Source organism: Coffea arabica, chromosome 3c (assembly GCF_036785885.1).
Source record: "Coffea arabica cultivar ET-39 chromosome 3c, Coffea Arabica ET-39 HiFi, whole genome shotgun sequence".
Taxonomy (NCBI): Eukaryota; Viridiplantae; Streptophyta; class Magnoliopsida; order Gentianales; family Rubiaceae; genus Coffea; species Coffea arabica.
The window spans coordinates 5,144,971-5,159,587 of NC_092314.1; the positions used below are offsets into that span (position 1 = coordinate 5,144,971).

The 14,617-nt window shown below is 34.6% G+C and overlaps 3 protein-coding genes across 3 annotated transcripts; 2 read left to right on the forward strand and 1 right to left on the reverse strand.

The window, feature by feature from the left end:
• Positions 1-3,603: 3,603 nt before the first annotated feature.
• Positions 3,604-5,192, forward strand: LOC113734328 (protein PROTON GRADIENT REGULATION 5, chloroplastic). Its single transcript, XM_027260832.2, has 2 exons — positions 3,604-4,044; positions 4,852-5,192. The coding sequence occupies exons 1-2, from the start codon at positions 3,766-3,768 to the stop codon at positions 4,954-4,956; spliced, it is 384 nt and encodes a 127-aa protein (XP_027116633.1). The 5' UTR covers positions 3,604-3,765; the 3' UTR covers positions 4,957-5,192.
• A 303-nt stretch (positions 5,193-5,495) lies between these two features.
• Positions 5,496-8,639, reverse strand: LOC113734327 (eukaryotic translation initiation factor-like). Its single transcript, XM_027260831.2, has 5 exons — positions 8,226-8,639; positions 7,089-7,257; positions 6,835-6,960; positions 5,931-5,996; positions 5,496-5,849 (listed from the first exon to the last, which is right to left on the reverse strand). Exons 1-5 carry the CDS (start codon positions 8,603-8,605, stop codon positions 5,802-5,804), a joined length of 789 nt encoding a protein of 262 aa, XP_027116632.2. The 5' UTR covers positions 8,606-8,639; the 3' UTR covers positions 5,496-5,801.
• Positions 8,640-9,858: 1,219 nt separating this feature from the next.
• On the forward strand, positions 9,859-13,263 carry LOC113736099 (peroxygenase-like). The gene is made up of 6 exons (XM_027263032.2): positions 9,859-10,079; positions 11,143-11,292; positions 12,068-12,153; positions 12,516-12,610; positions 12,694-12,819; positions 12,892-13,263. Exons 1-6 carry the CDS (start codon positions 9,968-9,970, stop codon positions 13,043-13,045), a joined length of 723 nt encoding a protein of 240 aa, XP_027118833.1. The 5' UTR covers positions 9,859-9,967; the 3' UTR covers positions 13,046-13,263.
• Positions 13,264-14,617: the final 1,354 nt, after the last annotated feature.

Genomic DNA, 14,617 nt, shown 5'->3' on the forward strand with positions numbered 1-14,617 from the left:
TTGAAGTACAAGTGGAGCATTAGGTACAAGTTATTACAACTTTAATTTTGCTATAATTACTTATATAACATTTCAGACATTTAAGGCTAGGGGTAGGTTTGGTAAGTGACAATATTTGGTGTCAAGTTGAGTATCAAGTACAACAGAATTAAGCTTGTGTTTTGATAGAATTATATAAAAGGCCTTTTAATCATTTACTATACTAACACCCAAACCTTCCAATTTCCCGAAGCATTTCTCATCCGTTAAGGAATTAATTGAATGTTTACATAATTGGATTTTAATTACAATTAATTGACCTAATTATTACCTAAACAACCATTATCATATATTATGCCCCATGTTCAACAGATTGCTCTAAACAACCATCACCATAGTTATGCCTCCATGTTCAGCTGATAGCCTTTTTTTTTCCGTTTCACCTCTTTGGTTTTATCATAACTATTAAATGTTTGGTGGAAAGCGTAGCCTTTTCTCTAAATTGAGGTGAGCTGTTTGGATTTGAGGTGGCTTTTTTTTCGATAATTGATTTATTCAAGAACTCCATATAGTTTGTTTTTTGATACTTCTAATTCCAAAAACTAACTAATTGTACTATTTTCTGATTCTTGTATTTGTGGAATAGGTTGAAGTTGGTATCAAAACCTAGCTTTGTTGCATATATCTTGAATAAGGTTAGTAATTTTATCACCTTGCTTATAATTCATTGAATGAAGTTGTGTAGAACTAATTTTTAAAGTAGTGGAACTTATTTGTTCTTATAAATTTATTACGTATAAGTTATAGATATTAAGTCAAAGTTTAATTAGAACAGGGTATAACATGTCGGCATTGCAAAAGCAAGTTGGACGACGATCTTGAGGAAGTCGCTCCTCTGGTCCTGAAGAAGATTGATTTGCTTTTTGAAAGCATTGAAGCTCGTGCCATACTGGATCCAATACATGCTTAGTTTCATATCCTATCTTCACCTCCTCGGTCAAGTTGCTAACATCAAATATTGCATTAATTAGATTTTTTGATATGCTGTGATTTACGCCTACATGCGCCGTCACATGCTATATATCACTCAAACTAAACCATGTAAAAGCATGATGTATTTTGACAGTTCTAGAAATAAGGGAGACTGAATTTCTAGAATTCCCGGTGTCTTGCTGCTATTAAGTAGTTAGGAATCCAAATTCCTAAGTGACAAAAAAAAAAAAAGCAAATGATCGGATAGTTACCATGAAGAAGCTCCAATCTTGACATCTTCTTCCAAAATCTCAGATAGCTTGAAGTTGCTAATCAGTATTGTTGAAGGTAAGGTATTAAAAAATAATGATGGGGATTGAGACTTGATGTTCTGAGGCAATAGGCTTATGGGTGTGGGTGTTGCAGTAAGCATAGCAAGAAGGAATGGAATTGAGGCCTGGTAATTCTGCCAGTAGTTTAATACTTGACAAAATTTTTGATTGTTGAATAGAATTATTATGGCATTTTATATTATGGATAAATTATGGTTCAAGTAGTTATTTTTATTTAGTTTTTCATGTAATATGATTTGGAATTCAGCTTGTGTTTATTTTAATTGGAAATTTTATGATTGTAAAATTTATTAACTTAGAATTTTGTCCTTCATTGAAACTAAAAAAAAAAAAAAAATTAATCATGCTGCATAGTACTAAGATGTCATTTGCAATCTATTTGCTTTTCCATATTATGATCTCGTTCTTGTATTCTATTGTTTATATAATTCCAAATACAAAAAAAATTTGCTTTTTTACTTTGACAAATCATTTTGCGATATTATTTAACATGCTATCTAAAAGAATTTGTAGTGGAACTTGATGAGTTTAAATGTTTCAAATACAACACCATTTTGATTGCATTGTATTAATTCATTTACTCATAATTGTATACTGTACAATGATAAATAATGTTTCTTGATTTGATTGAAACAACTATTATTCATAGTTCAAACGAATCAATTAAGTAGAGTTGCTATATTAGATACTTATACAAGTAAACATTGAAAAATATCATTAAGTAGTTTCTACCATAGCTTGCAATTCAAATTCATATGAGCAATTTCTTTTGATTTTAATTACCATTTCCTACAATTTCAAATTTAGAAAATATTATTTGCACCAATTTTTTATGATAAGGTAATTTCAAATTAGATCTTGGATAAGTTTTAGACAAAACTTTTGGATATTTTTCAATTATACTTCAAACATTCTTATATTTCCAAACTATCCTTATCTTTGCGGTCGAAATTCAAACATAACTTTTGATCACAATTGATTCTTATATAACATAAGGATATTTCATTGCATATTATTTTATTGACTCACTATATAACTTTTGATTGTTCTGTTAAAATCACATGATAAGTGCCAAATTATAAAACAAAATATTAAATAATAATTATTAATTATCTTCAATCACGTGATAAGTTTGACCTTTAAATTCATGAAATGTCTAGAGTCTTGATGTTCTCATTATTGTACCAGGCGAGCAAGAAGACACTTTTCAACGATATAAATATGAAAACTATTTCAATCGAAGTTTACTTCGTATCTTGTTTTCCTACCACACTCAGAACTGCAAAATCATTCTTTACAACCAAGTTATGAATCTTATGATTGCCAAGAACTTTCTTCCGACATAAACATTTACGGCCAGAAATTGATTCAAAGCCACTAAATTTGTGGTTAGCCGACCCACACTTAGCAACTTAGCTGCCATGAGCAAAAATAATGTCCACATTCATGAAGAAATAAAGAAAGAAAAGACGCAAGTTTAAGAATAGCTTCTTTTTTTTTTTTTTTTTCTGTGAACACAGCAATCTAGCCATTTGGGGTGTTCTGCACCGTTCGACTATATGTAAATCCAACATACCATTCAATTGTATAGCTACCGTTGCTTATTTATCAATTGTCGAAACAAAAAAGTGCCCAAATTTCCAGACATTCTTCATTCAAAATGTGAAAGTGAACCAACATTCAGTACGCAGAATTATAAATTGTTTCTTGTAATTTTCCATAGTTAATCAGGTCCTAATAAATGGGATTTCCTTCTTCTTCTTTTTTTTTTTTTCAATTCCCTTTTACAGTTCTTGATAAATGGATCCTTTTCTTCTTTGAATACATTTTTTTTCTACAGTTTCTGAAGCTTTTGAGAAATTCACCTGACGAATAAAAGTGCCAATTAAATACTACCAGGTGAAACTTTGTCTCTTGACAGCATCATAAAACCGCATAAAATTTGTGTTGGTAATATAGAAAATGAAACAAAGGAAATGCAAAACTTTGAAAATGATTTTGTTCCCATTTTTCATATAGTATTTCATTATTTGCTTCCGAGTTATGGTCATGGCCTTCAAAAAAATCATGGAGGGCTCCACAAGAATGGGAAAGAACCACAGAAATAGCAGAAAAAGATCCTCGAGCTCGAGGGGAAAGGATTCTATTCAAGTGAAAATACACGGAGAGGAAAATTACATTCAAAAATCCAAGCCACCTGCCACCAGCAGTGACCAGCATGCATGCGTGGCTCTTAATATCTCCTCACATTTCTCCAACTCTGCTATCCAATAAAAACCACAGGCTCTCATACTTACACCTCTTCATCATCACATCTTCTCACAACAGCAGGACAGCATCAAAACTTCCGAAGACTGCAACGCAACGTAGATTAAAAGAAAAGTAAAACAAGAAAACCTTTGTGCTTAGATTTCTTAATTAAGAGGAAATCTTTCAAGTTAGTTCTACTTGCGATTTTTCAATGGCTGCAGCAGTTTGTGCAACTGGGTTTAAAGGGGGTTTATCATCTTCTTTTCATGGAAGTTGGGGAAAATCAGTGGGTGGGGAAGATTTTCCCATGCTAGCCAAGACTGTTCCTAGCCATGTTCGAGTGGGGAAGCCGGTCAGATTACAGCCGATGATGGGAAATGTTAATGAAGGAAAGGGACTGTTTGCTCCTCTTGTTATTGTTGCACGTAACATAATTGGCAAAAAGCGATTCAATCAGTTCAGGGGAAAGGCCATTTCTTTACACTCACAGGTACCAAACTGAGCCACCTCCAATTTTATTTTTTCTTAGTGATTTTCTTTGCTAATTGACATATTTCTTCCATGAGAAACAATAGTTGGATGATTATTTTAGGTTTTCAAACCGGCAAGATATTATTATGTAGGGGTGGTTTCTTGTGAAAGTTTTTAGCTTTATTTAAGGGAATTCAAGTGACATTTTAATTGAAAAATATTGCCTGCCCACAAAAAAGGCTGGGACTAGCATTTTAGCCTTTCTTGCGCTTTATACTACCTTGGACGGATGATGCAATTGTGTTATCTTCAATATTTTCTGCCGATGAAGTTGTTATGTTCTCCGAGCAATTTTCCTCTTTCTCTGCTTTGGGATTTCAAATTCGTTCAACAAATTTCTGTTAATTATTGAATCAAATATTCTAAAATGAATCCCGAGTAATTTAAATAATTTTTTTGAAAAAAATATTGTAACATTTGTTTAGTGTGACGTATGTACGTAAGATAAAAAAATGATTAGAAAATATGTTTGTAAGGCAAATGAATAAAATTTGGCAAACAATTACTATCCATACGAACCCAATTCGATATCCTTGATATTACCTAGGTAACTAGAATAACTAGATGTAAAATAATTTGCCTCTACTATTCTTTTGTTTGGATATGAATTTTTTTTAACAACTTTATGTACTCTTAGTCACCTTTTTATCTCACATCCATTATATTAAAAAAAAATATTATAATGTTAATCCAAATAATTTCCGATCCAAAGCATTTTCATACTTATGAGTAACTTATGAGTAACAACAGGAGTCGCAATTTTCAGGTAATAAATGAATTCTGCAAACAAATAGGAGCAGATTCAAAACAAAGGCAAGGGCTGATTCGATTAGCCAAGAAGAATGGAGAAAAACTTGGATTCCTTGCTTGATATGGTACATTCTCCTCACCACCATGGACACAGGATTTTCAATGTTTGAGAGATTGTGTAAACTGCCACTGCAATATCTGATGCTCTTCTGATACCCACAACATAATTCACATTGTCATCTCAGGAATAGTAGCATCGTTTTTAGTTCTTTCGCACATTATAGCACACATCCACTCTGTTCCGGTTCTCATCCAGCAGCTTTATAGTGCACATCTTCACAGAGGCTCCATGGTTAACCACAAAGTGTACGCATGCATATTGGTTGCTTAGATTGCATTTTCTGAAGTGTTTTTGATAAAGAAATTACTGTAACACTTTTAGTATGTAAAATGAAAAAATGATCGATAAATGTTTAAAATAAATGTTCACAGAAAATGAAACAAAATTTTTGACAAAAATAGAAATCCAAACAGTACCTTTAAAGCAATCCGGAATTCTAGTAACTGTTTCTAAGTACGGAGAATTCCTATATCCAGTCACAACTCAGTCAAATTGCGTAAAACCCCTTTGGTTGAAGACAATTAGCAACTCACAGTAAGGGAAGAAAGGCAACAATCTCAGTATTACTAGAATCAAAACTGGCATCTGACAACGTTACATTGAAACAATATATTTTTTTTTTTTTTAAAAAAAACACCTAGATTGCAAAGGTCAAAACTGGCGCATGATAATGTTACATCAAAATTAAAGCGCAAAGCAATATCTTCTACATCAATTTGCAGTGGCACAAGTGGTGGGGTGTTCCTGATTGTCGTCATTAACCGCATCTCTACTTCAAATGCAACACACACATAATTTTGAGTATAATCAGGTGCCTGTTAACACTGTCGATTTCAAGTGCATATTCACACACTATATCGATTTTTTGCTGATCTTTCCCTTTTAGAATCATCCTGCCACACACAAAACGAGCTTGAGAAAGAAACAAAAATTTATCATGACATGAGAAACTTAATAACCCAAATAAAACTTACATGAAAACTGTAAGAGATCTTATCTGTGACGTCAAGGATTTCCTTCCATTTCCTTCCAATGCTCATCTGGATCACAAAAACCAGGCCTAAATTATTAGTCTTCTTAATGAGCAGACAGAAGAAATCAAGAAGTTCCAATGAGACGCTTAGGGAAACATTCAATTTGTGAAGGTATTCAGTGATGAGAATTTCAAGCATGGCCAATTTTGGAACTTTTCAGATTCTAGCAATATCTTTTAATAAGTTCTACAGTCTAACTGAAAACACTCAATGGATAAGAAGTTCCAAAAGAGATACAATAACATCAAGTTAGGAGATTAAAACCCTACACACACCTCCCCACCCCCCCAAAAAAAAAGGCATGAGTTAAAAAGTTGCTCCTAGATTTGACAATCCAAACATCAACAGCCAACTAGAAACTCAATTTGCTATAGAGGATGTAAATTTTTTGATAAAGATTACACCTATCTAGTCTTGGAATCTTATCATGCTAAGTGCCTAAAACTAATCCACGTACAGTTAGGGCTCATAAGAACATTAGGATACCTACTATAACCATCCAAAGCTAGCCTTTGCCAGGTTTATGCCCATATCTTTGTTCAACAACTGTAAACTGCCCCCCCCCCCCTTCTTCCCCTCAACAAAAAATGGAAAAAGAAGGAGAGAGGCTAGGGAACCTTGATGCTCTAAATGCTACACACTTTGAAAGATTCCTCAGGGATTATCCACATATTGTCATAATTAGACTACACAACTAGAACCAATACTAACAATAGAAGCTTAACAACAGAAAATAATGCTAATTTAAATGCACTTAGACCATATTAAAATCTGCAGATATACGTAATTAGAAGCGAGTATAATATGAGAATATAAACAGAAGATAAAACTGTAAGACCAAAACCTGAGCAGCTTCGTTGGTAGCAGTTTTAGTCCAGAGTGAAATCTTGTCCTGCCTTTGACGCACACTGGCAACCACTCCACATATCTCATCAGCCTCATCAAATTGCTCCCCAATTAAAGCCATCAACTGTCCAGCAGAATTCCATAGGTTAATCAACAAGATAACAAAAAACTCAGCTCCAAGACCTTGTTTTAACAAAATACAATGACATAAAAGCATCAACAAAAAGTCCAAAAAATAAATAAGATCTTTACAGTTTCGAGCCACATGTTATCAAGATTAGCTTTTCTGTTGCTAGTAACTGTCCACTTGCCTCCACCAGCACACTCAGGATCTTCCCATTTTGGCTCTATCCCAGCTTTGAACAAGTGAAAGTCTGCGTTTATCACTAACTTGCTGGGTCTAAATATCTGATCATACAAGCTGCAATAAAAGATGTTCTTTTAACTGACACATAACAACAATTGAATCTTACATCCAGTGTTAGTTTTACCATGATGCTACAGGTACATATGAAAAATCTGAATGTTTATAGTTAATTGATGTTTAACACGACAAAAGAGACATTATGTGCTGTCAACGATTTTGAAGAATGTAGCATTCTCTAATTGAGCTGTCCTATTCAGGGCACCCAGTTTTTTGCCACGTTAGCACCCCCCCCCCCACCCCAAAACAAAAAAAAAATAAATCCCACAATTGAATCAAAAGTCGGATCTACATTGGATCTCACCCAGAATCGCCCGTGGAGAACCTTTAGTCGCTAAAGTTAGGAGAAATCAGCTTTTATTGAAATGAGGAGACCAGGTTGCGAGCCAAACCAGAACTTGTACACTTTGAATCAGCTTTTCACATTTTCAGGGAACTATAATATAGTTGATTCAAATCGTTGTACAATTCTGAAAAGTTTCCTCTCTCCCAAATTTGAGGGAAACACAGATTTATCTTGTCAGATGCGCTAAAAGCAAAAGTGTTCGACTTTGTTTAATTAAAGGGAAGTCACTGCTACAGTTATTATTCTGACAATCCAAACCGCATTAGCAAAAAAGAAGCTGTCTTTTTCATTTGCATGAAAAAGAACAAATACAGATTCTAAATATTTTTGCCCCTCGTACAACCAATTACAGGATCAGTTAAAAAGAAATTTAACCTAAAACAGATACACTTTAGTAATTAATCTTAACCGTCAATCTATAAACACAATGAAATCAACAAATCTGACTGATAAGAGAAAGAACATACCGAATTCTCAAATTTATAATACTGAAGCCCTAGAATCCAATAAAATTCAGAAATCTGAATCAATCACACGAGATACATGCAAAATATATACGTAAAAATTTAACAACATGAATTTATCAACAAATTTGTCCATGTTTGAGAGGATAATATACCTCCAGAATTCTTCAACTGTGTCGAAGGTGTAGAGCTTGCGCAAAGAGCTTCCCCAAGCTGCTCCTTGTTGTTTTGGCTTAGATGGGTTATCGCACCAAAACGACCACTTTCTCTCCACCTTATGCGGCAATTTTGCAGCTGCGTCCACCGTGGCCGGCGGTGCATCGGCCGATGTTGTTACCTCTACAGCCGCCGCAGCATCGCTCGCCATTTCTCTCTCTGTTTCCAGATTTCTCCCCCTTGTCTCTCTTAAGTTAGCGTTTTGATGGGATGTTAACTTGGGCCTCAAATTTTGGTTGCCCAATCTTGGAGGTCCAATAAGCACCAAAGGTGGACGGTTCAATAGTTTCGGATGCTTGCCACTTGGGCTGGACTCCATTGTTGGGTTGTTTATTTGTTTGTGCGTTGGTTGTTTTTGGAAAAAATTTTAATATGACGAACCAAAGTTATTTGGTGGTTGCATTTACAAAATCTGATTTGAATTCATCTATAAATAATCAAATAAGGTTGAATACATTTTCAAATTCATTATCATAAAGAAATAAAGCTTGGACACATTTCAAGCTTCTTATCATAAAAAAAGAAAAAAGCTTGGACACCAAGTGCTAGCTATAATTAGATTTGATTATATCTCTAAAAATATTATAGTAGCGTGACAGATACTGTAATTTTAAAAATTATAGGCATATTACAACTCCACCAATCCTTAATTTTGTATCGAGATACACGAAAGTATGAATGTACACCTAAAATATAAAGATAAAAGATTAAAATAATGATAGATTGAAAAAAAAAATAGTAGATAGACTTGTCTGCAATTAACAATCCTATTTTCCATCCCTATAAATGGGACGACGAAAGACTTTTTTTTTTTTTTTAGTACTACTAGAGTTGACATAGAATTTTTAAAGTTGTGCTTGAAGGGAGCTCACTTAGGGCTTGTTCTTAGTTAATTATTTGAGTTGATTATAAATTTTAATTTTAGATAATCAATTTTTTTTTTATGTTCTCATTTGTTTTTATGTTCAAATTATAGATTTTTAAAGATTCATTGGGCATTCTTTAACACATTTAAATTTCACCTAACTTACCATATATATATATGTATATATATATACACACACACACATTAATAATTATTACCCTCCTTACATTTTTTACACTTTCTCTAATTAATCTTACTTTTTCAAAAAATCTAACTTTTAAAATACATTTTAACGCGTGCCCTTTTTTAATAGTAAAAGAAGTTAAAATACATAATCAATTAAAGAGTAGTTTTTGTTGATTGAGATTATTCTCACTCTTGATAATTAAATTTTGCAAAATCTAAAGTAGCCGGGAACAGGACTGTAACCTGCTTACGAAAATAAAAGACAACCTTTGTGATTCACATTTTCAACTTGCATCCCTGTCCGTTTCCATACCTCTCGGTGAGTAATAAGCCTTTGATCCATCAAATTCTTCCCTTCGTCAAAAACTAGTATGACGCCTTCTACTCTACGTGTCTCCCAAGAGAACCCAGATGGCAAGATTCAAACGCAAGAGAGTCATGCATGCAAGCAGGTCCTGTGCATGTTTGCCACGAGATTTCCACACCATCAGTCGAACTGCCTCTCTTTTCCCGGCTTCCTTTGCTAGTACGTTTCATTTTATCATCTTGTCTTTTCCATTTCGTGGGATCAATTTTCAATATCAGTATCTGAGAGAAGGAGAATTGATCAGGATAGAGGGATCGAGAGAGATGGCATTGGAGACTGATAGGAATGCTGCATTGTCACCCGTGGCTCCTCTTGCCCCCGTCACTCTGGAGAGGAATGTTCGGAGTGACTTGGAAACTTTTATGCCTAAGCCTTGTAAGTTGCTCTCTCCCCTCTTATGTTACACCTGTACTTGCAGTGTTTTGTTATTTGCCAATAATGACTTCTTCTTTAGGGAATCTATCGTGTTAATTTAGTAGCAGGTGATGGAAATTCGATTCTTATCATTCTGACTTGGAGTAGTTTTGTCTACTGACTATTTGACATGGATTTGGTACTTAATGACACTAAACATATATGGATTGAGTGACTATAATTAATTTTATGCGGAGCTGGGAAGTTTAGATTTGTGACTTAGCTTTAGGCTGACAACAATTTTTGTTGATAATTTCCAAGTTACATCAGAAATTCAAGATGTTTATACAAGATCACAGCATTTAGGCTGAGAAATTGCTGAAATTGTGCTGTACAATTGGAAATGGTTCAGAGTAATCAAAAACGAAGAAAGCGTGCAGGCTAAATGGTCAACCTACTATTACTTTCTGATGTCCAGATTCAGTCCTTGGTGTTTAGCTGTTAGAAGATTCGCATAATGATAATTGTAAAATAAGGGGCCAGTGGTATAATTTCTGATCATATTTAGGGGGAGATACATATCTAGTGGATGTTACCAAGACCCGGACTATGGGGTGAGAGTCGAGGTGGTCGTTACACATCATGGTTTTAGATACTAAGTAATTAATCTTTTTGCAAATCTAGAAGACGCAAACTGAAGCTGGAACATGTTATAGAGGGAATCATGCCAGTTTAGTTGCAGAGGACAGGGGCCTAAGAATGTGATTATATTTGGTGGGGGAATTATGGAACTCAGCGAGGTAGCAGATTGAAGCTTGATGCACTTGTGCTTCTATTTCTTGAACAAGAGAATAACTCAGATTTGCTTTAGATACCATTGGATTCAATGTGAATCGAAATATAGCATGTCACACAAAAAATGTTCCACATATCATCTGCTGGCAGACCCTTTTTCTGGTTCAAACAAATGGGGTGCACTATAGTTTGTTGTTTTTCCTTTCCAAACAACGATATATGTAAAAGGTAACAGCTTAAGGCATTAACATGTCTTGTCATGATTTTTCTTTGCTTTGCTTGGGTTCAGATATGGCTAGAGGATTGGCTGCTCCTGATACAGAACATCCTAATGGGACACGAGGCCATAGACATCACAATCTAAGTGTTCTTCAGCAGCATGTTGCCTTCTTTGATCAAGATGACGATGGAATCATCTACCCCTGGGAAACTTATGCTGGTAATTGCTTACTCTAAAAATCTCAAGGGCAAAAGTCAGTTGCACTACAAAATTCTTGAACCCATGTTTTTGGTATAGATGTAAATCTTCCAGCATATCATTATGTAATGTTCAATGTTGTCTACTGTTGCACATTATGTAACTTCCAGACCGTGGAGAAATGACGGTGTTCAGGCAGCATGCTCGATGGTCAAAATTAGTGCGTATTAGAAGGTTGATCCAATTGTGTAATTATACGAAGCTATATAGACTATAAGTATATTGAACTTGGATTGCTGGATGCATTTTTATCTCTTGAAATTCTGTTCATGCAAGTGAGAAGCCCTCTGATTCTCCCAATCCCAAAAGATTCATGGATGAAACTTTTAACTCCGAGTGATCAAGGATTGAATTTTGCTGTATATTAGAGTCTGATACCGCAAGAATTTCCCATAGGCCTTGTGGCTGTTTGTTGCTTTTTACAATTTTGTTCATCCCCACTTCCAAGAGCAATAGCTCATACAATATTCAATTCCCTTGGTGTCTTTTAGGTGCAGAATATCACAAGACTCAGAAGGCGGTGGTACTAGAGCCATAGCAATATGAATCATGAAATATTCATCTTTTGGAATCTTATTAGTTTCATTGTTATGTGAGGTTCAGTTTTGAAGTTTTTACCAGGTCTAGAATTCTCTGAATAGTCTGTGTATACATCTTAGATTACCTTTCTGCTTAGACTGAGTTTTCTGATTTAGTGGTTTTTTGTGTTTTTTTTTTCCATATTGATGTGCCACAGGACTTCGTCAAATTGGTTTCAACATAATTGCATCCCTCATCATAGCTATTGCCATTAACGTTGGCTTGAGCTATCGTACTCTACCAGTAAGTTCATGCATCTTTTTAAAGAGGTCATATGATTCATCAGACCTGCAATCCATCTTTTATGGAGAATGATGGGGTTAAGATGATATGTTTGTATCTTGTATCATGCTTTGGCAAGGAATTTCCTTGTCTCATAACACGGGAACTGCTGTTCTTCCTTTATTTTCTATGTTTTTCTTACGTCTAGAGCTGACTCATTTGCATTATTCAACCTTTAGGAATACAGCATGACAATTTAGGACTCAGAATCAACAGAGGGTTAACTAGTTTCTTTAAAAAATTCACATATGCTCATGACGTTTAGTATAAAGCTTTGTAATATTTTCCTTGCACTTACTGAAGGACACTTTTGATTTTGTTAGGGCTGGATACCTTCTCCACTTTTTCCCATCTATGTGTACAACATACATAAAGCCAAGCATGGAAGTGATTCTGGAACCTATGACACAGAAGGAAGGTGAGTATCTAATCAGCTAAAGCTTTTCCAAATTTATGAATCCTTGATCATATATGACTGCCAGTATATGACAAACTTTGCAGGTACGTGCCAGTAAACTTTGAGAACATGTTTAGCAAGTATGCTCGAACTGTTCCCGACAAGCTAACTCTGCGAGAACTTTGGGAGATGACTGAGGGCAATCGAATAGCATATGATCCCTTTGGGTGGTAAGATTTTACATGCATTATTTAGTCATATTGTTCTCTCTGCTGATCTTGATTCCATGTCATCTCTGGCAGGTTTGTAAACAAGGGAGAGTGGATAGTTCTCTATATCCTTGCTAGGGATGAGAATGGATTCCTATCCAAAGAAGCAATTAGACGATGTTATGATGGTAGTTTGTTTGAATATTGTGCTAAGATTCATGCTGGAGTTGAATCCAAGCTAGGATGAAGAAACATTGCAAACTCCTGGCAGCTTTCCCAATGCTACATGCTTTCTTGCTTTCTGAAACTTGGTACTTTCTGATGTAAACTGTACTCAAAAATCTTTTCTGGCTCTGTAATTGGTCAATGTGACTACTTGCTAGCATGTACTTAATTTACAGCAGTACCTTGTTATTACATAGTCTGCTGCCAATGATCAGATTATCTCATTTGCATTTGTTGGAATTGCGGCTTTAGCACTACAGAAAGGTATTTTATGCTTTATGCTGAAGCTATATACTGAAGCTTCAAACCTCTAGACAAAATCCTACCAAAAAAAAAAGCTGACAAAATGTGTTCTGTGGCGTATTGATTGAATGATCCTATGTTGCACTGAAAAATAGCTCAGTCCCTGGAACTGTCTTCGTGCTAATTTGCTTCTGCAACTAACGATTAACAATTTTGTTAAGTGGCTTCTTAACCCCAAAGCTATTGAACTGAGCTTGATAAGCTCAATTCTGACTTAATTTATAGCTTCCATCAAGAAAATGCAGAAGTTGTTAGTCATGCCTGGTCATGGGGTGACTGAAATTGAGTTAGGAAAATATCAAGATACACAAACTGTTTTGTAAAGATATGATAGGATGGTAGGACGGAAGACGCTGTGATTCTAAACTATGATAGGATGACAGATGCTGTGATTCTAGGAGTTGCAGATAACTCTCAATCACTAATTTTTTAAGTCTATCATTATAATGCTAATCCTTCTACACTCTAAAAAGTACATTAGAAGCCTAATTTTTTAAGTCTATCATTATAATGGTAATCCTTTTACGCACTGCAAATATATTAGAAGCTTATGCAGGTTTCTTTTGCTGTTTCTCTTTCTTTTGGTTCCCGGATATGAGGGTATTCAAGCTTAATCATTGTATGTTGGTAGTTCTGCTATCAAATGAAACTTCTTTCTAAGTCTAATCATCCTATAATCATATATATGCTGGTAATTCTGTTATCAAATCAATTTCTTGCTAAGTTTTAATAGAAATTGCTGGACTCCGTGATGTCAAATTCTTTTTACATTATTTGGTTCAATCAAATAGCTTAGGGGCAATTAGGATTCAATTGGAACAGTTTGAGACAAGAGGACGGCTCGGCTCGTTTGCAGCCCTATTATAGCCAACGCTTGTAAGAATATTGAATATTTGCACTAATATTTAGTTGATCATGGGTTTTTGCTCTTATGAAATAAAAAGTGTAACTTTAGTGTATGATTTAAGTAGGAGTGAAAAGGGTGGGAGGAGAGATGGAAGAGTTAAAATGAAGAAGAAGAAGAAATATATGATTAAATTGGCATGCATGTAATAGTGAAAGTAAATAACAGAAAGAAGTCTTTTCAATACAAAAACTGAAGATAGCTGATCTATTTAGTTTGTAAAATACATTTGATACAATTAAAAGTTGATATATAATCCAAAAAAGAATTAGAATTCTCTTCAGTTACATCGGAGAAATTCTCTCTCTATCACACTCTAGTAAAAGTTAATTTGAAAATTGTTTTCGAAAATCAATACTATTAATAATGAATTTCATCACATGTGCT

Bases quoted from the DNA above. Each gene is read 5' to 3' on its own strand.
- LOC113734328 (XM_027260832.2), top strand. From the start codon at position 3,766: ATGGCTGCAGCAGTTTGTGCAACTGGGTTTAAAGGGGGTTTATCATCT. The intron at 4,045-4,851 runs GTACCAAACTGA...CGCAATTTTCAG, and splicing joins CCATTTCTTTACACTCACAG to GTAATAAATGAATTCTGCAA.
- LOC113734327 (XM_027260831.2), bottom strand. From the start codon at position 8,605: ATGGAGTCCAGCCCAAGTGGCAAGCATCCGAAACTATTGAACCGTCCA. The intron at 6,961-7,088 runs GTAAAGATCTTA...TCTGCTGGACAG, and splicing joins ATAACATGTGGCTCGAAACT to TTGATGGCTTTAATTGGGGA. The intron at 5,997-6,834 runs GTTTTGGTCTTA...TTTGTGATCCAG, and splicing joins CTACCAACGAAGCTGCTCAG to ATGAGCATTGGAAGGAAATG.
- LOC113736099 (XM_027263032.2), top strand. From the start codon at position 9,968: ATGGCATTGGAGACTGATAGGAATGCTGCATTGTCACCCGTGGCTCCT. The intron at 11,293-12,067 runs GTAATTGCTTAC...GATGTGCCACAG, and splicing joins CCCCTGGGAAACTTATGCTG to GACTTCGTCAAATTGGTTTC. The intron at 12,820-12,891 runs GTAAGATTTTAC...CATCTCTGGCAG, and splicing joins GCATATGATCCCTTTGGGTG to GTTTGTAAACAAGGGAGAGT.